This window comes from Akebia trifoliata, chromosome 15, assembly GCF_017979445.1.
Source record: "Akebia trifoliata isolate Shusen 1 chromosome 15, ASM1797944v1, whole genome shotgun sequence".
Classification (NCBI taxonomy): domain Eukaryota; kingdom Viridiplantae; phylum Streptophyta; class Magnoliopsida; order Ranunculales; family Lardizabalaceae; genus Akebia; species Akebia trifoliata.
Window position 1 is genome coordinate 3,163,744 of NC_141389.1, and position 22,133 is coordinate 3,185,876.

General features: G+C 35.1%; 1 protein-coding gene across 1 annotated transcript; it reads left to right on the forward strand.

Annotated features, from left to right (window-relative positions):
* The first annotated feature begins 1,207 nt into the window (after nucleotides 1–1,207).
* NTRC (NADPH-dependent thioredoxin reductase C) lies at nucleotides 1,208–15,621 on the forward strand. Its single transcript, XM_086425480.1, has 10 exons — nucleotides 1,208–1,477; nucleotides 1,585–1,798; nucleotides 1,896–2,001; nucleotides 4,878–5,143; nucleotides 9,504–9,783; nucleotides 11,053–11,160; nucleotides 12,762–12,848; nucleotides 13,235–13,339; nucleotides 14,905–15,035; nucleotides 15,388–15,621. The coding sequence occupies exons 1-10, from the start codon at nucleotides 1,255–1,257 to the stop codon at nucleotides 15,446–15,448; spliced, it is 1,581 nt and encodes a 526-aa protein (XP_086281606.1). The 5' UTR covers nucleotides 1,208–1,254; the 3' UTR covers nucleotides 15,449–15,621.
* The last annotated feature ends 6,512 nt before the right edge of the window (nucleotides 15,622–22,133 follow it).

The window sequence follows — 22,133 nt, forward strand, 5'->3', positions numbered from 1 at the left end:
TTAAAAACCTTGGATCTAATTCAGAAGAAATTATGTTTTGGGATCAGAGTTTCTGGATAAAATTTAGAGGGTGGTGTTGGATTTTTAATGTGGTAATCCATTCAAGCAAAACAACCCTTGGTAAGTCTCAAAATCTTATACGTTAGTAGGCAAGGATTTAACTAATTCCAAACCTCAAAAGCTCCACACGTCACACTTTTTTTCTTGTAAAGGTAGAGAATTATCTAGTATACCTTGATTTAGTCCAAGAGTTTTATCGCTTCATCTCAAGGTGTAAATGGAACGAAAAGTACACCATGATCTTGCATCGACGAGTGATTATTATGTCAAATAAATTGTATACATAATTTTAAATTAAACTCGTGTAAATATTTTTCAAATGTGAAATAGACCAAAGCACGTGTACTACAATTATGAATTTAAAAATAGTAAAAAAAAGGTAAAATTACATAATTTAAAATAAGAGAATTCTTACATTCTACAAATTTTTTTATCTATTAATTTTGATAATGGTGATGCAATCATAGAGATCATGGAGCTGTCGATAGGGAGATTGAGCTTTGAGATTGAAAAAAATTTGACACTAATAATCAATGGTGGATTTAGAGTGGGGATAATGGGAGATCTTGCCTCCATAAATTTATTAAATATTAATAATTTTAAGACAAATAACAGCGGTGGATAAAGAAATCTGTCATTATTATTCCCACAAATTTTTTTTTACACTTTTGCACCCACAAATTTTTTTTACTCTTAGGTTACCCCTATTGACCTCACTTTATATGGAGGTATCCAAAAACATAATCGGACACCATAAAATTACAGAGGAGAAAATTCTATAAACTTTCAAAAAATGAAATTTAAAAATAATTCTCAAATTTAAATTTAAATTGTGAAAGTTCTGAGAAAAATTATTATTTTTTAACCTGAGTTTTTCCATGAAGTCTAAAGGGTCGTGCGGTAATCCATTTGAGTTAAAAGGAACCTTAGTAAGAGTTAAAATCTTACTAAGTTAGTAAGAAAAGTGTTTTTTTTTAGTTATTTCAAAACAATTTATTTGACTAGAAATCATAAGTCAGCAGAGATATCTATCACCAGACCCAAAAGTTATGATACGTGGCAGTCTCTAAGTAGATAGGGTCATTCAATTTCAGTGATCCCGAGACTACAACATCACTGTTCACTACTAAAATAAGCGAAACAGAAGAAACGAAACGAGAAACAGCAGAGCAAGCATTGTATGGTCTGAAACAAATGGCAGAGCGGATAGGACTCGGAGCTGTGACTCACCGAGCTACGATGTCTCCTTCTCCAACTCACTCTCCCTGCACCTTCTCCACTCCAAACCCTATAATCTTTCTAACTCAGAAACAACCTCTCCGACTCAACTCACTTCGAACTCACCGAGCTATCACTTCTTCTCTCCCTGTCAAAGCCTTATCAGTCTCCTCCGCTGAAGCTCCCACCTCTTCTTCAGGTTATCTTCTTCAATTTCTTCTTTTTTTGATTCTTCCAATAATACCCTTATTAAACACTATATTTACATGTTTTTAATTGAAAAAAAAAAAAAAAAACGCATTGCAGTTGTATACAAAGGTGTGGAGAATTTGGTAATTATAGGTTCAGGTCCAGCAGGATACACAGCGGCTATCTACGCCGCACGTGCGAATTTGAAACCTGTAGTGTTCGAAGGGTTCCAAGTTGGTGGTGTTCCGGGAGGGCAATTGATGACTACTACCGAAGTTGAGAATTTCCCTGGATTTCCTGAGGGAATTACTGGGCCTGATTTGATGGATCGGTAAATTATCCGTTACAATGTGTTCGATATGTTTCAATTATGGGAAATTTGTGATTTTTTTTTAAAAGTAAAAATTGGTGTGGATTTGTTGAATTAGGATGCGTCGACAAGCGGAACGATGGGGAGCTGAGCTATTTCAAGAAGATGTGGAGTACATTGATGTGAAGAGAAGTCCTTTTACTATAAGGAGTAGTGAGCGCGAGGTGATATATAGTGTTCTATTTCTATTGGTGTGGAAATTTGTTTTGATGATGAATTGGTTTTTGAAGTAATTTCTAGTTTTAGATGTACATTGGGGTTTTGAGATTTAATGTGATGAATGCAATCTTCCATTTGGTTTACACTAATTTCAAGTTTTCGAAGTGTTAAGTAAATAGGGGCAGTTGTACCAAGAAACTAATCGAGAAAAAAAGTAAAAAAATAAACGCAAATCACATAGAGAACACAAAGATTTTATGTGGTTCCCATCAAGATTGAGGTACTTCCATGGATCCACCGATTCCACTATGAAAAGAAAAATCACAGTTATAGATTCCACCACTCCGGGATTTTACATAATACTAGTGAAATTACGAAAATACCCTCAGAAAATTTCTTTCGAGCCCTGACCCCCCACCTTCAAGACAAGTGGGCCGCGGGCCCCCTCCAACCCCCCAGTGAGCTTGGCGTCGAGCTCGATTGACGAGTACTGTACTAAATGATGAAGAATACTCCTTGCTGACCAGTACCATCAGGCTTCACAAACAATAACACGGATTACTATCAGAGTGATGAAATTTTTTTAGCTTGATTTAATGTGGTGAATGCAATCTTCCATTAGGAATGCCATACTGATTTTTTCAATATATGCAGTTAATGTTGCTAATTTTTTATTATTTTTTTATGGGATGATTTAACTTGTATTTTATGTGGGGTTTTTGATAGTCATTCTAATTTTTTTTCCCAACGTAATTTGGTTGGTCCTCACTTGAATGAATGTTTTCTAAGTATGGTTAAGTTGATTAGAGTGAAGGCTAAGGTGTATCAATCAAATCTCGGTTTCCTCCTTTTCTCTCCACCTCTCACTATTTTTTCTTCTATTTCCACCTAACTTAGTTAAATTTCTAGTTGCTTCTTTTATCTTTTAAATCAATGGATGCCATCTATGGTCTTCCCATGACCATCCTAGTTTTATTAAAAATAAATAAAAAATATGAAGACCAATTTCTAGCTATGTCACATAGCTAAACTTGTCAAGACTCAAGATCCAATCCTCAAAGTAGAGACAGTGAGATGGATGAGTTGAAAGACTCGAAAAGGTACACTTGTAAATGTATGCATCCAAGGGATCTTGGGAGTAGCCCAACTAGGTGATAAAATAAAGGGGAGGCAATGGACAGCCCACTTCTTGGTATTTGTGAGAATGTATCTCCCAGGGGTGGAGACAGGATTATACCCACGTGGGGCAACTAAGAGTGGAAATTTTTTTTGTGGGGGCAATAGCTACGGATTTCTTTATCCGCCGCTATTATTTGTCACAAGAGCTTGTAAATCCTTAGTAGACTTTGAAAATTCTTGTGGGGACAAGTGCTCCCACTGTAAATTCATCCTTGGGATCTCCAATTGGCTTCATAAAAATTTCAGGGGTCTTAGTTAGGGTGATATGCTAATGACCATATTGTTTATGATGGTTAATGAAGCTCTAAGAGTATCTCCAATGCTAATGCTAAATTTTCCTTTAGCAATTTTATTTTTTGAGACAATAAAATGCAAAAATGTCATATTTGGCATGTACCTCTCCAACGCCTCTTCTCAAGAAATGCCATTGATATGTTTAGATGGCAATTTGCTAAAAAAATTTAAACAAAAATGTACTTTTTGTTTATTTGGATGACTATTTGGTCAAAAGAAAATTTAAAAGATATCTTTTATAACCTAAAAGCCACTTTAGCAAATTATGAGATATGCTAAAACTAAAGCCAAACATAGCATCGGTTTTAGCATATGCTATATTTGAGAGACCATTTAAGACAAGCGTTGGAGTGCAATTTTGAGAGGCTATTTCAAAATTTGGATTTGCCATCCCAATTTGAGACACTGTTGGAGATGCTCTAAAGTGATATCATTTTGAGATAAATGTGGAAATGCTAGTCCTTCTATATCTCATTTGCAATTTTCCAATGATCTTATTATCTTTTCTCGGGGCAAATATGGATTACTTTCAAAGCCCTAGATTCATCCTTCATTGCTTTGGGGCACTATGGGGTAAGCAAATGTCATGTGTTTGGTATGGGAGAGGTTAATAAATTGGAGTACTGGCTGAATCTATGGGTTGTTTAGTTGGGTAGCTCCCTATGTCTCTACGTATTTCTTTAGTGTCTAGTTATAGTCCAAGGCTCTATGGTATCCATAGAAAGGTTCAAAAGGAGCCTCACAACCAGGCGACACACACCAAGAGGAAGGTGTCTTCATGGGTGGTATGGTCCCTCATGCCGCCACACCTTTTATCCTCTCTCTCTCTATCTCTCTCTTTGCTATTATATTTGGTAGATTCCTGATATTATTTAATTGTGTTAGACCTTTTTTTTGATCGATATTGTGTTAGAACTTTGTTCCAACCATAGTGACAAAGTCGGGGTTCGGGAATAATTCGGCAAGAGAAAGCTTAGGAAAAGTTGGCAAAAATCAATAAAGTAGAGAAAACATCGGATAAATTAAAAAAATAAAAATATCTTTTCAAGTATAAAAAATGTATTTCATATATTAAATGATAAAAGAACACAAAAAATGTTAAAAGTAAGAATAATATGTGATTTTTTCAAAAAATTGTCGATTAAAGCACAATTTATCGTGAATTTTTGAAAACTTAAAGATTTTTTTTCAAAAACTTAATGTTTTTTTGAAAAAAATCGTGATTTAATTGCGATTTTTTTAAAAATTGCTGATTTTTGTCACTATGGTTCCAACTACTGTTATCAGAGTGTGGGTGAGACGTGTCTTAGTTGTAACCTTGTTTGGTATCAATAAAAATTCATGTAGAAGGTCTTACATGGTGCCGATTAGTTGTTTGGGTTTTAATTATTTTGGATTTACTTATCAGGTTAAGTCCCACAGTGTTATTGTGGCCACAGGAGCTACTGCAAAAAGGCTAAAGTTACCTCGTGAAGAAGAATTCTGGAGTAGGGGAATTAGTGCTTGTGCAATCTGTGATGGAGCATCACCATTGTTTAAAGGTCAAGTTCTTGCTGTTGTTGGTGGAGGTGATACGGCTACAGAGGAGGCCCTGTATCTAACTAAATATGCTCGTCACGTACATTTACTTGTACGCAAGGACCAACTAAGGGCATCTAGAGCAATGCAAGATAGGTGAGTCGAGATGCCCTTTTTTTTTTTTTTTAAAAATATTTATTTTCTATTTAAGGAACTTAACTTTTGATCCACCCTCACATAGTTAATTCGTAAATGTCATAGAAATGCTTAGTGTTGTACTAATATTTTTATTTATTGAGAATCTGTTTGTTGTTTTGTTAAGTTTTTTCTTTACTGTTGTGCTTTTACTTTTCGTTTCCTTTCTTTTTCGTATAAATACTATGTGATATTGTCTTTCAAGTATTTACCCTCTTTCAATCATCTTACACTGTGGATTTTTTTACTATAATTTTCCATTTATATTCTATCGGGGGTCAGTGCAATTTATAGCAGTTGAAAACCTACAAAACATGTATCCAGAAGTAGGACCAAGCTACCCTTGCAAAAAAATGTATGACAGGGTTAGCTCCCACTCAAACTCTAGAGTTTGATAGAAACTATCAAGAATTTGCTCAAAAAAAAAAAAATAAAAAAAAGAAAAAGAAAAAAGAACCCTGCTAAGCTTTCAAATTTGGCAATGGAATGTGCTAGCTGCTCAACCCACATGGACTAAAGTCACAAATGCTATATTAAGGGAAAAGTGGTCTTTTCATAATCATTTTATGCATGGGGCAAAACGAATCAAGATTTAATTCAATGTGTGGTTGAATCAATGTAAACGTTGACTTATTAACCAATTAACTATGAAAACATTGAGTCTAGGCAATTATTGTAACAAAGAGTCATCTTGGCCTTCTCTTCTTGTATTTTGTTCCTCTCCTTTCTTCAATATATTTTATACTAATAAAAAAAAAAAAATTGTTTGTGGAATCTGAGAGCCTGTGAAGAAATCCAAGAAACATCGCACAAGCTTTCAATTCTCAATTGCTCTTTACTCATCATTAGGAATCCACAACAACTAGGGAGACGAGTTGTTGAACTTCGTGAGTGCAAAATGGAGAGTCTACAATGTGGCCTCAATATTATATGCTCATTTGCATGAAAGTGGTTTTTTTTTTTGATTGGTATGCCTATTTTTAATGAGATCAGTAACTCGGTGCTAGCGGGCATTGAACCCAGGTCTATGGTATCATCACCCATATACTTTACCAACAAACTATCTGGCACCTATACATGGAAGAAGGGTTGATATAGAGTTACTACATGTTGCAAGGTATTCATGGAGTTTGTGATTAAGAAGGGATTTGGTTGACCTTCCTTTAGGGGACCCATAAATAAATTTTCTAATAATCAATATCTGCTGTTTTCAAGATGATTGAACAATTTTCTAGTCATGGATGATTTGGCAAATCACCACACACGCATTATCCAAGATTCCATTTCTAAACCAACATTGGATCACATTCGTTATTCTTTGAATTTAGGTGGTGTTAACAATGCGTTCAGTCATATTCAATTTCAAAAAACACGTGGTAACTTCAAAAATGAAATAGAAGAATGGAAGAACTTTTTTTGTTCAGTGGGCTAGGGGCTGGATAGGTTTTCTTTTTTTCACGTAATTCTTATGAAGATTGAGATGCTCAATTTGAAAGAGCAAGTTGATGCTCTCTCTAGAGAGGAATTGGTAGAAAGGGAGAGTTGAAAGTGTTAGTTAAGATCACACATTGAGAAGAAATAAGTGGGTGTTAAAAGACTAGGATTAGGTGACTTGAGGAAAGAGAGATGCACAATTTTTTAACGTGCACAAATGCAATAGGGAAGTAACTTGCATAAAAGGGATTTGGATTGGGGTTGGCCCAGGGATTAAAACCAAGTTCAGGAGGAGATTGTTGATTTCTATAAGATGATTTAAATGTTAGAGAGTTTTCCAAATCCATTTTAAATGGTATTAACTTATTGAGCATTAATGATTACTTGATTATAAGAAGATTTGCTGGAAAGGAGGTTTGAAGTGGAAGAGATGTAACAAAAGCCGCTAGGTTTGTATGTTCTCATGAAACTTTTTACAATAACTTCAAAATATAATGATAGAAGATCTTTTGGAGTTCTTTCAAGATACACAAATGTTTATTTTGGGGTCGTGGTTCTAATAAGAGCTTGGTCTTATCCCCCAAAAGGAAGGGGAGGACGAGCTAAAAGATCTTAGATTGGTAATCCTTGTGTTCAGAACTTACGAAATTCTTGTCAACGTGGTTGTTGGTACAATTAGAGATATGCTTCATTATGTGCTCGGTCCTTTTCAGTGCCTTGGATAAATGTTAGAGACTTTTGGAGTCTTGATTGTTAGTGATTGTATTGTTCTCTACATGTAGAAGTTCATAGAATAGAGACTGTAAGTTGGACATTGAGAAGGCTTACAACATATTTATCAATCATTCTTGGATTATTTATTGTGTGGAAGGGATTTCAGGTCAAAATGAATGAAAAAGACCATGATATGTTTCTTTAGTCTTCGTTTTTGGCTTAGGTTAATGGTGCTCCTAGAAGCTTCTGCAGAAATTCAAGGGCCCTTAGCGAAGGATCCACTTTTCCCTTTTCTTTTATTATAATGGTAAGAGTCTTTTAGCATGCTCCTCAAGATGGCCTTGGATGAGAATTTCAAAAAGGGTTTAGGGATGGAGAAAGTGGTTTGCTAGTTTCCCTCCTTTAATTGTCGGATAACAAATCCATTCTTTTGGGTACTTCTTTGACCGAAATTGGGAAGCGCTCCAGTTTTATGAGGTGGTATCTAGTTGTAGGATCTATCTAAGGAAGATCCACTAATAGGAATTGGGAGGTAGATGAAGAAGGGAACTTTAAAGCGTATGTTAGGGGATGGGTTGCATCTTGGGTTGTGTTCCTATCACTTGCCCTGGTCTCCCATTGAACACAATGCTAATCTTAGAAAGTGTATCGGATCCCATTATTTTAATATTTAAAAGGATATTTACATTTTGGAGTAAGTGATTACTTTCCTTCAAGTATAGTCTTATTATTGTCAGGAGCTCCCTTGCATACTTACCAATCTGTTATTTTGTACATCCTTCCTATTTTATGTGCTTAGCACGAACTGCATATTTTAAGAGATATATCCCACTACATATTAGTTAAACTGTATGGACATATCAGCATATCAGGATTGTGAAGTCCAGTGTGTATGTCATGGCCCCGTTGATGTGCCACTGGTTGTACATGGAAAGGGCTGCGGAGACCGAGGGTTCGAAGTGGAGATTTCATTTTATAGGGAGAAATAGTAGGGAGGTGTGTGATTAGTCCCACATCGAGCAAGAGAATGTTCAGAACTTGTACTATAAGGACAAACCAAATCCTACATCATACAACGCGTTTTAAAACTATGCAAGCTTTGGCTCAAAGCAGACAATATCGTTCTATTGTGGGCCTAGGGTGTTACAAGTGGTATCAGAGTTGAGGACAACTCTTCCTGTTTGGTGGGGGTGTTGTCACAGACCCGTTAGTGTGCCACTAGATGGATATGGAAAGGGCTACGGAGACCAAGAGGTCGAAGTGGAGCCGTCATGTTGTTGGGTGGAATAGCAAGGAGGTGTGTGATTAGTCCCACATCAGGTAGGAGTGCGTTTAGAGCTTGGGCTTTAAGGATAAACCAGACCCTAAATGGTACAATGCTTTTTAAAGCCGTGCGGGCTTCGCTCTAAAGCGGATAATATCGTATTGTTGTGGGCCTGGGGTATTATGGTGTTCGAGTCTTAGCCGCATAAAAGAGGAATCCACAAGTGTTGGTGGGAATTGAGTGAGAGGGGGTTGGGAAGCAGCTGCTTAAAAACAACTATAATTGGATTATTTTGTGAGATTGGAGTGGAACCAACACCTGGGGTGGAGGATAGTTGCTACTAAGGGTTTACCACTTCATATCAAATTATCAATGCTCGACGCTGGTACTTATGCTTACATTGTTCATAATATTTATTAATGGAATTCAATTTAATAGTCACTTCATTGATGAAAACATATTCACTTTTAATGTCTGTCAATGCAAGCAGGCTCATGATCACCTTCTCTATTTAACTATACTTTGATAATACTACATTTACTTCTGACCTTGCATTGCTTGAGAATTATGGTGAATGCTTACTGATTTTGAATGCTTTTGTCTTGTAGAAGTGAAATTAAGTACCTTTCAAAAAAGAAAAAGAAAAAAGAGAGCTTCTATTGCCACACCAACTTTTGCTAATGCCACCCCAAGATTTGTGCTAATTCTTTGGTGATTTGCATATGAATTGGGGTGGCATTAGCAAAAGTTGGTGTGGCAATATAATCTCTAAAAAAAGTGAAAATAAATCTGTTATTTGAATATAACTACCTTTTTGATGTGAATTAAATACTAATTATTAAAGTTGTATGGTAAATTTTCAACTCCCTGAATGTTTGTTTAACAGGTTGATTCTGGCGAATGTTTCAGAGTTATCAACAATCCAAATATTACCTTGCACTTCAATACTGAGACTGTGGATGTCGTTGGCAATAGCAAAGGTCAGATGTCTGGTGTCCTGCTTAGAAGGTTTGATACAGGGGAGGAATCAGTGCTTGAGGTCAAAGGCTTATTTTACGGTATAGGTCATACCCCGAACAGCCAATTGTTTGAAGGCCAAATTGAACTTGACAGTTCAGGCTATGTCCTAGTGAAGGATGGTGCAGCAAAAACTTCTGTTGAAGGTGTCTTTGCCGCTGGAGACGTACAGGTAATTCTATCCAAAGTTTCTTTCCATTCCTGCTTGAATTTATTTATTTTAATATATTTTTTGGGATGTTAAAAGTTTATGGTGCCCTCACCCAAGTATCTTATGTATGACCTGCTGATCCATCCACCTAGGTAGGTCAGTTGGGGGCCACTCCATGGGTATTTCAACATATTCCATGAAATATATCGAAATATTTCCATTTCCACAAGATCCGACATGAAATTTAACAGAGATGTTCTTTATGTAAAAATTTCGACTGAAATAATCAAAGGTTTGGTATTAAAATGCAAGATTTTGGTGGAAGCCATATAGTACATACATGCAACCTTTTATGTTCTAATTAGTTAGATATATATTATTTACTTATTCATTTATATTTTAAAAATTAAAAAAAATATGTATGATAAAGTGAGAATTTATTTTTTTGTTTTGATAATGAGAATGTATTTTTATTTATTTATAATAATGTGATAATTAGTACATAATAGTTTATTTTTTTAAGAAAGTGACATATGAAAATATTTGTAGTTACGTGATATGATTATTCTTATTTCCAAAAAGCAAATAGTTGTTTTAAGTGTCGGGCTCTTAGATACTCATGCAAACAAGTAACAGAATTTTACTAATCTTCATTTCTATGATTCATATGGCTGTTACTAAAGCTGTTCATTATAGTTTTGTGACTTGTAAGTGTATTTTCATGTATGTTTTATTATTTCCTACACTTTCAATGAAACTTCCTTTACATTTCTATCATTTCCTAGAAAATTGTATTGATTTCCACATTGGTCGAAATATTTCCATTTCCAAGATGATTGAAATAGACACCGAAATCGAAATTTAATACCTCAGGCATAGACCAAAAGTCTTAGATTGGCACTTGACAGTCCGATGCATGGCAGTATAAGCTCCTATTCGGTTGTTGATTTGCATCCCTAGATTGTATGGTTGGGTTTATTGTCATTGTTATGACTTTCCTAACACACCATCAAAAGGGACCCACAGATTGGGATAATACTTATTGGGTTACGTATATAGTATGGGATGGAGGGACAATGAACCTTGATGCTTCTAGGCCTGCACTATTTGGTTTATTTATAAACTATACAAAACATGAGTTAATAAGATTTAAAAAAACACGTTGAAATGTATTTAACAGGCAATCCACTAGAAGATCTTTTTAAAATCCAGAATTGATTTTAGAATTTTGGTGACTTCAATAATTAATTTTGACCAAATTATTTTTGTTTTGTTTTCTATTGTGTATAGGATCATGAATGGAGGCAAGCCGTAACTGCAGCTGGATCAGGATGTGTAGCTGCTCTATCTGTTGAGAGATATCTTGCAAGCAATAATCTACTTGTTGAGTTTCACCAGGTATTTTACTTCTATATGCGTTTTCAGCAATAAGGTTTTGCAACTGTTTAATGTACTTGCGGTGAAAGAGCTACTATTGGCACCCCAACTTTTACTTATTCTCAATCATTCACTTATTTGTTTTTTATTTTAAGTGTGGTTTAATAAGTAAAAGCTGGGATGCCTATAGCAGCTCTCTAATTTTTCTTCATGGAATTAGCTGTTTATTTTTATTTATTTATTTTACTTTGTAAGTAAATGATTGTGAATAAAAGATGAAAATGTTGAGATATTTTTAAAGAGAGTACAAACTAATAGTATCCTGACAATGATGTTTGATTGTAACTAATGCAAGTCAAGAATGAGCAGAAAGTGGCCATTAGGAGAAACTTTTCTTGTTGGTATTAATGACGTCAAATTTTGTGAATTAATTTTTTCCAAAAGCAAAGTGCCCAGAGTAGGAAATTTTGAAAATATTTAGGAGTTAGGCTTAGGATGTTTAGGTATGTCACTTTTTTCTTTTTCTTTTTATTTTTTATCACAGGTACATATCTTTATAAAGCCGTTGTTCAAAATTTCATTTTGTTTTGGTGGAGATATTCCTGTATTTGAACATTCCAAAACAAAACATTCATGGAATGAATGATTTGGAGGGAAATTTCGATTTGTTTCGGAATGTTTTGTCCAACACATTCCAAAACCAGAAAAATCGACTTTTCTGCACTTTTTTGCCATGATTCTTGGGAAAAAAAGAACACTTGAAGTCAAAAAAAAAAAAAAAAAAAAAATCCAATGTGTTTTGAGATGAAGAAAGGACATACTAAATTTGAATCTTTGCAAAAAAAGAAAAAAAAGAATATTCAAAGGACAATAATGAACCAACAGTTGTCTTTTGAATCTTTGCCTTTTCCTTTTTCTTTTTCAAAGGGTCCTCTATTTAATCAATATTTCTCACACCAAGAGGGAAAGGAGGATTTGATTTGCAGCTTTGTTCTTTGAGCTAAAAACTTCATGTTCCTTTTACATAAGCTTCACAAAGAGTTTCAAGGTATATTTTTCGAGGACTTACGTTTTTGTTTCGTTTTGTTATTTTCTTTTTCCCGGCTTGGAGCTTTTGATGGATATGAGTAGTTTCTGTCATTCTGTTTGTTATCCATTATTTTGTCTCATGTATTTGCCTCCATCCTTGGTGGGTCTTCACAACTTCTATGTTCTATAATTTTATTTTATTATTTTGGTGTGAATGAACACATTCATCACATAATAATACCTCTAAAGCACTTCTCTACCTCATCCACCCAACACTAGTTCCACCAATCTCTCAATCTTTATGGATAATTTAACCTAATCAACGTAAATGATTTCTTTGGGTTAATTTTTGCTCGTAAATCTTAACTAGCGTCTATAGGAGTCTCATTAATTTAGTGCTCAGAAAGATTTGTCTTTTTTGACATTCCTACCCTCTTGATTAATATTATAGTTCCCATAAATGATTAATATTATAGTTCATGAAATTGTGTGTAAAGTTATGATGTTGCTGATAAATGCTACCTCAAAGCTGGACCAGAATCCATCTTTTTTTATTATTTATTATTCTAAATACATGATTGCTTTCTTAACAGCCCAAGACCGAAGAGGTTAGGAAAGAACTCACTGAAAAGGACATCCAAGAGCATTTTGACATCACACTCACGAAGCACAAGGGCCAGGTATGCGTTTGTCCAGTTTTTTTTGTTTTGTTTTTGTTTTTGATAAGTGAAAATTTTATTGAAAAGACGACAAGGTGCCCTCAAGAAAAACAAGCAAGACTAATCTCAAGCTACAAACAAGGTCCCATGTAAACAAAAAATACTCAAAAAATAAGCCTCACTTGCTGACTTCAAAACAATGGAACTTTCTGGGCTTAGACCCATTGTTCAGTTGGTTTGAGACATTGCAAAACAACTCTTAGGTCTTTGGTTCAAGTCCTATCTACCCCTTACAAAAAAAAAAAACAATGTAACTTTCTCATTGTATGGTTTCCTTAGCCTTGTAATCATTTCCTCTAGTTTGTCTTCTTTTATTTTTTGTTCTAAGCTTGTATTGGTTTTTACAGTATGCACTTCGGAAGTTGTACCATGAAAGTCCAAGGCTTATATGCGTGCTCTATACATCACCGACATGTGGCCCATGTCGGACCTTGAAGCCCATTTTAAGCAAGGTATCATAGTTAGACTCAATTTAAACAAGGTATCACAATGATCAAGAAAAAACTTGCGTGTTTAACATAATGAAGCACGTGTATATTACCATTGTTAGCTGCTCAGCTTGATAATGTTCATTCAGACATGAACAAATTTTTGCTTAGTGAAGAAGCAATTGTTTGAAGCATTATTTTGAACAGGCCCCCAAAGTTTATTTGCAATTACACCTTTTATAAAACCAGTCTCTTTATTTCGTTGGTGGTCTTTTAACTTTTATATGGAATCTAAACCTTTCTTTCATATTTCATGTTAACGAGAGCTTATATTTCCACACCAATTCTTTATTTTTCTCAAGACACTAAATAATGAAATTAAGTATGGTATTTGGGGTGTGGAGAACTATTCTATTTTTAATGGCTACACCACGTTTCCATTTCTCCTATTAAGAAGCTCTTTGATTCAGGTGAATGTTATGACTCCAAAGAGATAGGGGTTTAACTTTCTGCACCACTAACACTTAGTTATTTTTGGTGTATTAGTTGGGTTCATATTGTATAGGGGCGTGCTATAAGCACCTACTTTTTGCTCATTCACCCCTTATTCCAATAAACACTGAAATTACTCGTCACACTAAAAAAGAAAAAGACTAAATTTTTGTTAGGTAGCAAAGCTACTGAAAAATTTACATTGCGACTCGGTAGGATCCTACCAAATCCACCTGAAAGGACTCAGTAGGAACTTACCGATTGGCGGATTTGGTACTAACCTACCGAATGAAGCTTTGTTTGAATTATTTGTTCACTACCGAGATTTTCTTACAACCACTAGATTAGGAGTTGAGGTTTCCATGATCATTGCGAACCTATTTTACAAGCTCTAAGGGTATTGCTTCTTGTACCACGAAATCCTAGTTGAAACTTATGTAGGTTCAAAGAAGAAGAAGAAGGAGAGAGGGACATGCAAATGAGAGAGAGAAGAAGAAGAAAAAGAAAGGGGAGGAGGAGGAGACCGAATCAGATTCGGAAGGGGATGGTGGGTGAAAGCAGTAAAGTGGGGAGGCGAGAAATAAAGTGGGTGCATATAGGATCGGTCATAGTTATTTTTAGGCATTGTAGTTTAACTAAAATTGGGTGTTAAGAGTTCTATAATTATTCTTCGTCATATTTCTTAGAAATAGTAGGGTTGTAGCCAAATATTGGCGAGTCTGAAGATTAATAAAATTGGCTAAGTGAGATTTGGAGATCTGACCCTCTCTAATCGGTCATATTCTTCCCTTAATCCCCTTACTATTTTATTTTTATTAATATGGTCCAATGGATCGTATCGGTTAGAAAAGCTCTCCAATCTCTCAAGGGACTTGTTAGTACTTATTAGAGTGAGAATGATTAAGGAAGATTGGCTGTTGCAATCTTTTTTATTTTGTTTTAGAACTATTTGGTCCTGTATATAATTTCATTAGATGATGAATTGCAGAAAAAGTTGGTGTGGCTGTATAAGCTCTCTAACTGAATTCCATCCATACAGGCTTTGTGCTATATATGTTTAACAATCTATTAATAAAATACTTCTCTTTGATGGGCAGGTCATAGATGAATATGATCAGAATGTGCACTTTGTGGAAATCGACATTGAGGAAGATCAAGAGATTGCCGAAGCAGCAGGAATTATGGGCACTCCATGCGTGCAATTTTTCAAAAATAAGGAAATGATTAGGTTGGTTGTGTTGCATTAATTTGTGCATTTTAATTGATTTCCTTGATGTGTCAAGGGGTTTTTGATGACATATCTCGATAAATGCTTGAATGATAATTTGAAGAGTGATTCTATTGCTACACCAACCACCCCAATTCATATGTAATAATCAAAGAATTAACACAAATCTTGGGGTGGCGTTAGCAAACATTGGCGTGGCATAGAAGCTCTCTAATTTGGCACATATAATGTAAAAATTACTGTTGTTTACAACTTAAAAGCAAACGAAACAAGTCTTGTTAATCTCTTATGTTGTACATTATAGTTGTTAGTCCCTGGCCTTCACTGAATATTTCTTGTGCTGGCTATGCAGGACCGTACCTGGCGTAAAGATGAAGAAAGAGTACAAAGAATTCATCGAGTCAAACAAATGAGATCTCAAAAAACTTCTTTGTGATTGATATTTGATACAATTAGTTATTGATTCGATTTTGTTCCATCTAAACAGGCAATTAAAATAATATGCCATTTTGTTATATTTTTACGATGAGCCTTTGTGCATCCAGGAATTAATCCATTATTGGGAAAAATAATTTTGAAGTTCCAATCTTGTTTCTTTTATTCAGTTATTACTTACATGGTGTATTGGGTCAGGCCCGGACTGTCTATTTTTCAGTAGACAAGGCCAGCGTGGACTGCAATTTCAGGCCCATGGGTCCTGCGTTGACTCGTGTTACCTGGCACGTTGGTTCAATTTTGGGTTTGTGGTTGCCCAATGTAGAATGAACCCAGTTAGTAGGAGTGGGTTGAGATAATTTTTTTCTCGGTTTGCTTGGGTTTCTTAGATCGCTTAACTAGATTGGTTTGCTCGTGCATATAATTCAAGTATACAAGTTGTTGAGTGTTGTGTTATTCGCCTCCACGCTCGGGTGTCACATGCTTACGTATCGTGTCCCAGTTCAACTTATGACCCTTATATTCATGGTTGCTCGCCTTTTCCATCAGATCGATCTTTTCGGGTAAATGATTGTCAACATGATATCATAGTGATAGGTTTGTAAAGATTACGGGTTCGAGTCTCCTTAAGAGAATTTTTCACCCTTATGGGTGAGGGGGAGTGTTGAGTGTTGTGTTATCCTCCTCCACTCTCGGGTGTCACGTGCTCACATAACGTGCCCCCATTCAACCTGTGACCTTAAATTCATAGTGTGCCTTCCCCATCAGATCTGTCTTTTGAGGTAAATGATTGTCAACACAAGTTACAAATATAATTATTATGTTAATATTTTTTAAGTTCAATATAAATAAATTAATATAGTAATTCAAAATTTTAAGATAAATATTGAAAAAAAAGAAGAAGATATAAAATTGGTTTGGTTCACAGATTCAAATAAGAAATGGTTGTGAACTGGCATGTTTTGATTCGTCGAACCCAATCAAAATTCGGTGGGTTTGTGATTCGCTTGATTTTACCAATCAAGTATGAACCACACAGAGAACTGAATTGGGTAACATAGGTCCCTACTCCATGATTCTCGTATATTGGCAGCACTTTGTATTTGTAGTACTAGAGTAGTAAGAGGAAACCTGTAAAAATACAGGTTTAGTATGTCATGATGCAATTCACCTTCTTGCCTTATCTTGTTGGTTATGAATATGGGAATAAAGTATCCATGACATAGGCAACAACCCAACTCTTTAAAAAAAATAAAAAATTCTCCCACTATATTGAATAAATTGTAATTGTAATATTGACATAATCTATCACTCTTCTTTATATGCTTATTTGTGGACCTAAAAGTTCACCATAGAAGAGCCTTTTATTTACAAAGATTGTGAAGTTTCAACAAGATTTCTAATTTCCAGCATTGTAATGAAGACTAACTGGCTCCTTATTTGGGATCAGTGTCACTCTACCATAGAAGTGCCAATTCTTCATTTTTCTTTGCATTTGTGCTTTCGAGCTAGCATTTATATTCATCAAAAAACCCTTTTAAATTAATTAGGTGCTGTTGTAATACCCATTTTTAACAATATCATTTTCTCATCGAGGCCCAAAGGTACTTCAATCCCTTTCTATTTTTCATCTAATGGAAATATAATCTATCTGTCATCCAGGCTTATTGTATTATTGCAAGATAAGATGCATATAAATTTAGATTTTCGGTCTAGCACATTTTATTATAAGTTAATTTTTTGTAGTTTCCAATGTTTTGAGTCTTGATTGGTGCCTATTAAGTTTACTTGTAGGTTACTTGATCCTCAAGAATTTTATTGGAATTGTAAGAGTCTCTATAGTTAAGGGGTGTTCTATGTATCTATTTAAGTCCATAACTTTGTAATTGATGGTTAGAATGAATTTTGAGCCTTAAGCTTCTGAAGAACAATTTCTTCATTTCTTTAATTCTGCGTGAATCATTTGCCTTCATCAGCTCTTATCTGACAGTGGTGAGCTGTATGTGTTTTCTATCCTAGTTCAGTGCTTGCTTTTCTCTCTCCTTCCGGCATCAACAAGTTGAGTCTTCTTAGGTTCTCCAATTTCCTAAAGAAGGCTCTTCTGGGTTTGTAATCTTATTTGGGATATTGAATATACAAGTAGTACACCAAGGTACCATTTAATTATAGTCCTTCAATTTCTATTTTTCTTTTTTTACAATTGATCCTCTTTTATACCGAATCCTGAGAATAGGGAGTCCTGAGAATAAGAAGAAGCTCAAAAGTGGTAGTAGAAGTAGAGATCAAAGTAGGTGCATGAAAGAGGGAAAAAGACTGAAATAAGAGGTATCTGTTTATCTATATGTGGTTTCTTTTAATTATCTATGTGCATGTATGGGTTGATCACCTTAGGTGGAACTTTAGGTTCTCACACTACGTGAAAACTGGAAAATTTGACAGAAAAAATTGACGGGCCAAAGCCCACAAATTTTAGAAACTGAATTTTGACAGTCTAGGATCGTCAAAATTGTGGATATTTCCAGATTTGACTGCTTAGAGCTGTCGAATTTCTCCCATCCTACATTAATTTGAGAGTTTCGACTCGTCGAAAAAAAAAAAATTTGACAATGAAAAATTCGATGCCAATCCGATCCCTTTATCCGTCGAATTTTATGAAACTTGACAGCCCAGGGCCGTCAAATTTGAGCTTTTTTCACATTGTGTCATGAAGTTGTTTGGTTTGTGAAGATATTGAATTTGTTCTAAGTTTAGTTGATTATGAGTTGATGTACCTTTTCAACAAAAAAAAAAAAAAAAATGACTTGATGTTTATGAATTTGACTTGGTTACTTACAGTCCTCTGTGCCTAAGAAACCAACTAAAGAGAGAGTATCTTGCAAGAACTTTTCGTTTGTGAAAGAGCTCGCTAGTGGCGACCTGATATAACTTGTGATGATCCAGCTGACATCTCACAGGATGGTAGCAGGGTCTGGGCAATTGACAAGCCAAATATTTCTCAGCCCCCTCTTGGTTGGAAACATTTACTTAGGATCAGAGGTGAAGGAAGTACCAAGTTTGCAGATGTGTATGTATTCCTTTCCAATTTTGTTTTACATTTAATATTCGAAGGCACAACCACTCAAAAGCGATGCCTAGAGTCTTTTTTGTACTAGCTAGTGTTTTCAAAGACAGTGTTATTATCAAAGTAGCGTGTAAGGTAAAAGATGCTAAAACAAATTCAAACAGTCAATCATTTTTTTTTTGGCACAAAGATCACAAATTTAAACAAGCAACAAAACACAACTATGATAGAATGGACAACACAATTGAATATGATTAGGCATCGGATTTGTATCGTTTACTCCATCTACCACCGCTCCACACGTCCTTTTTGAATTTAAATCTCCTTGATTTACTGTCCCTAACGAGGGAAATCCAACAGCTCTTTGATAATGTCGGTTATAATGTGGAATGTTCAAGGGTTTAATTACACAAGAAAGAGGAATTCTGTTCGTGATTTCATTAGGGACGAAAATGTTGAATTGATGTGGTTTGTGAGACTAAGGTTCAGATCGAAGATGCATCAAAGTATCAAAGGAAGCTTTGTAGAGCGTGGAAATTTATCAATAATTATGATTCACACTTCTATGGTCGTATTGGGTGGGATGGAATCCTTTGGTCTACTTTGTGCAAATTTTTTTTGAATCGAACTAGGTTATTCACTGCAAGGTACTTCGTCTGAGGTATGGTTATGTTAGTTTCATGTCTTTTGTTATACCAAAAATTTTGAGAATGATAGAAGGTTGCTATGGTTAGATCTTAGTTAGTTAATCACGTTGGAGGCATGGATTATACTGGGGGATTTTAATACGGTTAGATTTCAGGAAGAAAAGGTGGGAGGACGTCCTACATCAAGCCGAGCAATGTGTGATTTTAATGAATGTATTAATACTATTGGAGTTCAGGATCTGAAAACTAATGATGATTGGTTCTCATGGAGTAATAAGTCAACAAGAACTCAACGTATTCTATGTAGGTTGGATAGGGCGCTAATAAATCTAGCATGGTTGCTGAAATTTCCGCAAATGATTTTGAATTACCTGCCTTGTGGAGTGTCAGATCATTCTCCTTTGAGGCTGGTATTTCCAAGGAACTCTTTAGGAGGACCAAAAGTGTTCAAATTCTTCTCTTTGTGGATCGGAAAACCGGGGTTCAAAGAAGTGGTTTTTAATGCCTGGAATTAGAATATTATGGGTACCCTATGTTTAAGCTTACAAAAAAAATTAAGATGGTTAAAAATTTCATTAGAGAATGGAATAGGAATTACTTTGGAATCATTTATGGTCGGAAAGAGAAACTAAGGAACATTTGTTTCGGGTACAAAATTAGATTGGGAAACAACAATAGATAACAACCTTCAAGGTCAAGAGGGAGAAGTAATTAGAGCCTACAATGAGGAACTAGATAGTGAAGAAATTTTGTATAGGCAAAAATCGAGAATTCAATGGCTTCGGTAAGAGGACATAAATACTCGATTTTTTCATTCTTCAGTGACTATGAACATTGCAGAGAATGGAATTATGGAGTTGGAAACAGATCATGGTGACTTACTTAAAGATGAGGGAAGTATTGGAGCATGGGCTACTCAATATTTTTCAGAAATGTTTTGCAACCCGAATCCTACAGTAAGTTCTCAAGTTCCATTTATTTCTAAATTCTCTGAGGAACGTGTGCAAATTTTATCAAGTCTTGTTTCTAAGGAGGAGATAAAATTTGTTATATTTGCGTCCCCAAGAAATAAATCTCCAGGTCCAGATGAATTTGGTGTGAATTTTTTATAAATTACCGGGATATTGTTGGAGAGGATGTTTGTATAACTGTGTTGGATTTCTTCAATAAGGGGAAGTTGTTGAAGGAAATTAATGCTACTTTAATTTGCTTAATCCCAAAGGAAGAGAATGCCAAGCGTCTTGAAAAATTCATACCCATTGCCTTTTGTAATTTTATCTATAAGACTACTTCCAAAATCCTAGCTAACAGGTTAGACGTTTGTCTTCCATACATTATTTCTTCTAATCAATTGGCGTTTGTTAAGGGAAGAAAAATCCAAGATAATATTCTTCTAGCCCATGAAATGGTCCATAATTACCATTCTATGAAATCTCCTGAATCTTTTTGTGCCAAAATTGATGTTAGAAAAGCCTATGATTGTGTTAATTGGGACTTTTTGAAATTAATTCATTTTCTATTAGTATTTCCTCCTGTCTGGATTGATCGAGTCATGAAATGTATATCCACTCCAAGCTTTTCTATTCTCATTAATGGCACATCTTATGGTTTTTTCAGAAGTGAAAGAGGGTTGAGACAAGGTGATCCCCTATCTCCTTGTTTATTCACATTGATTATGGAAGCATTTTCTTATAGTCTTAGTCAGAAAATTATTTCAAATTAGTTGATTATTCCGAGAGTCTCAGGTATTTTAGGGGTTTCACATCTAATTTTTGCTGATGACATCCTAATGTTTTCCAATAATGATGGTTCTTCAGCTTCGTCTATTCGAGATGTTCTGAATGACTTTTACGATATGTCGGGGCTTCAAGTAAATGGAGCAAAGAGTCAGGTTTTTTTCAGTGATTCTTATAAAAATCAGAACATGATTCTCTTTATTCTTGGGTTTTCGAAAGATACTCTTCCCATAAAATATCCGGGACTTCCCTTATTTTCTTCAAGATTATCTCATAGTCCGTGTCAACCTCTGATTGATAGAATCTCAAAAAGGGTGGAGGGTTGGAGAGCAAACCTGTTGTCTTATGCGAGAAGACTAGAATTAATTAAATCAGTGTTATCTAGTTTTCAAGTTTACTAGTTTGCCTCATTTAATATTCCGGTGAGTGTCTTGAAAAAAATAAAAAATATTATTAACAACTTTCTTTGGAGGGGTCTTTCTCTCTTAAGTAAGTGTGTAAACCATGTGATAAAGGAGGTCTTGACATTCGACACCTAAGGGATATAAATGAAATTTGGATGGTAAAGTTGATATGGAGAGTGGTGGAAAATAAATCCTCTTGGGTAGACTGGATGAGGAAGAGATATGTGGTAGATTCAGATATTTGGGGATGTCAGCAAGCAAATAATGCTTCTTGGGCATGGAGAGGCATTTTAAGGGAGAGAGAATTTATTCGGAAGCATGTTCCATTTTTAATTGGCAATGGGGAAGACACTTGTATTTGGAGAGATCCTTGGCTTCAAGAAGGGAGCATAATATCTAGATTTCGCAATCGAATTATTAATCAATTCGATAGTCATTTAAATGCAAAGATCCGGGATTTTATTGTCGACAAGAAGTAGATTTTTCCAAGACCTTACAATGACTGAATGCAATTAGTCATTAATCATATTTCATCCAATCCAATTCCAAAAATGTTGATGAGGGACATAGTTGTATGGAATAAGAACCATCTTCCAAGATTTTCCTTTATTGCTTGGTTAGCCATACAAAATAAGCTTTCAACTGTTGAAAATCTGAATAAGAAGGGGTTCAAATGGGTATCACAGTGGATTTGGATCCAATGTTTAAAGAAGTTTGGAATAAACAGAGTCGGAACAGGGTCAATAGAAGATGAATTGCAAGTGATTAACAGTGTGGTTCAAATGTAATTATATTACGTATATGTTATACTTAGC

Bases quoted from the DNA above. Each gene is read 5' to 3' on its own strand.
- NTRC (XM_086425480.1), top strand. From the start codon at position 1,255: ATGGCAGAGCGGATAGGACTCGGAGCTGTGACTCACCGAGCTACGATG. The intron at 5,144-9,503 runs GTGAGTCGAGAT...CGAATGTTTCAG, and splicing joins TCTAGAGCAATGCAAGATAG to AGTTATCAACAATCCAAATA. The intron at 15,036-15,387 runs GTTGGTTGTGTT...CTGGCTATGCAG, and splicing joins AAAAATAAGGAAATGATTAG to GACCGTACCTGGCGTAAAGA.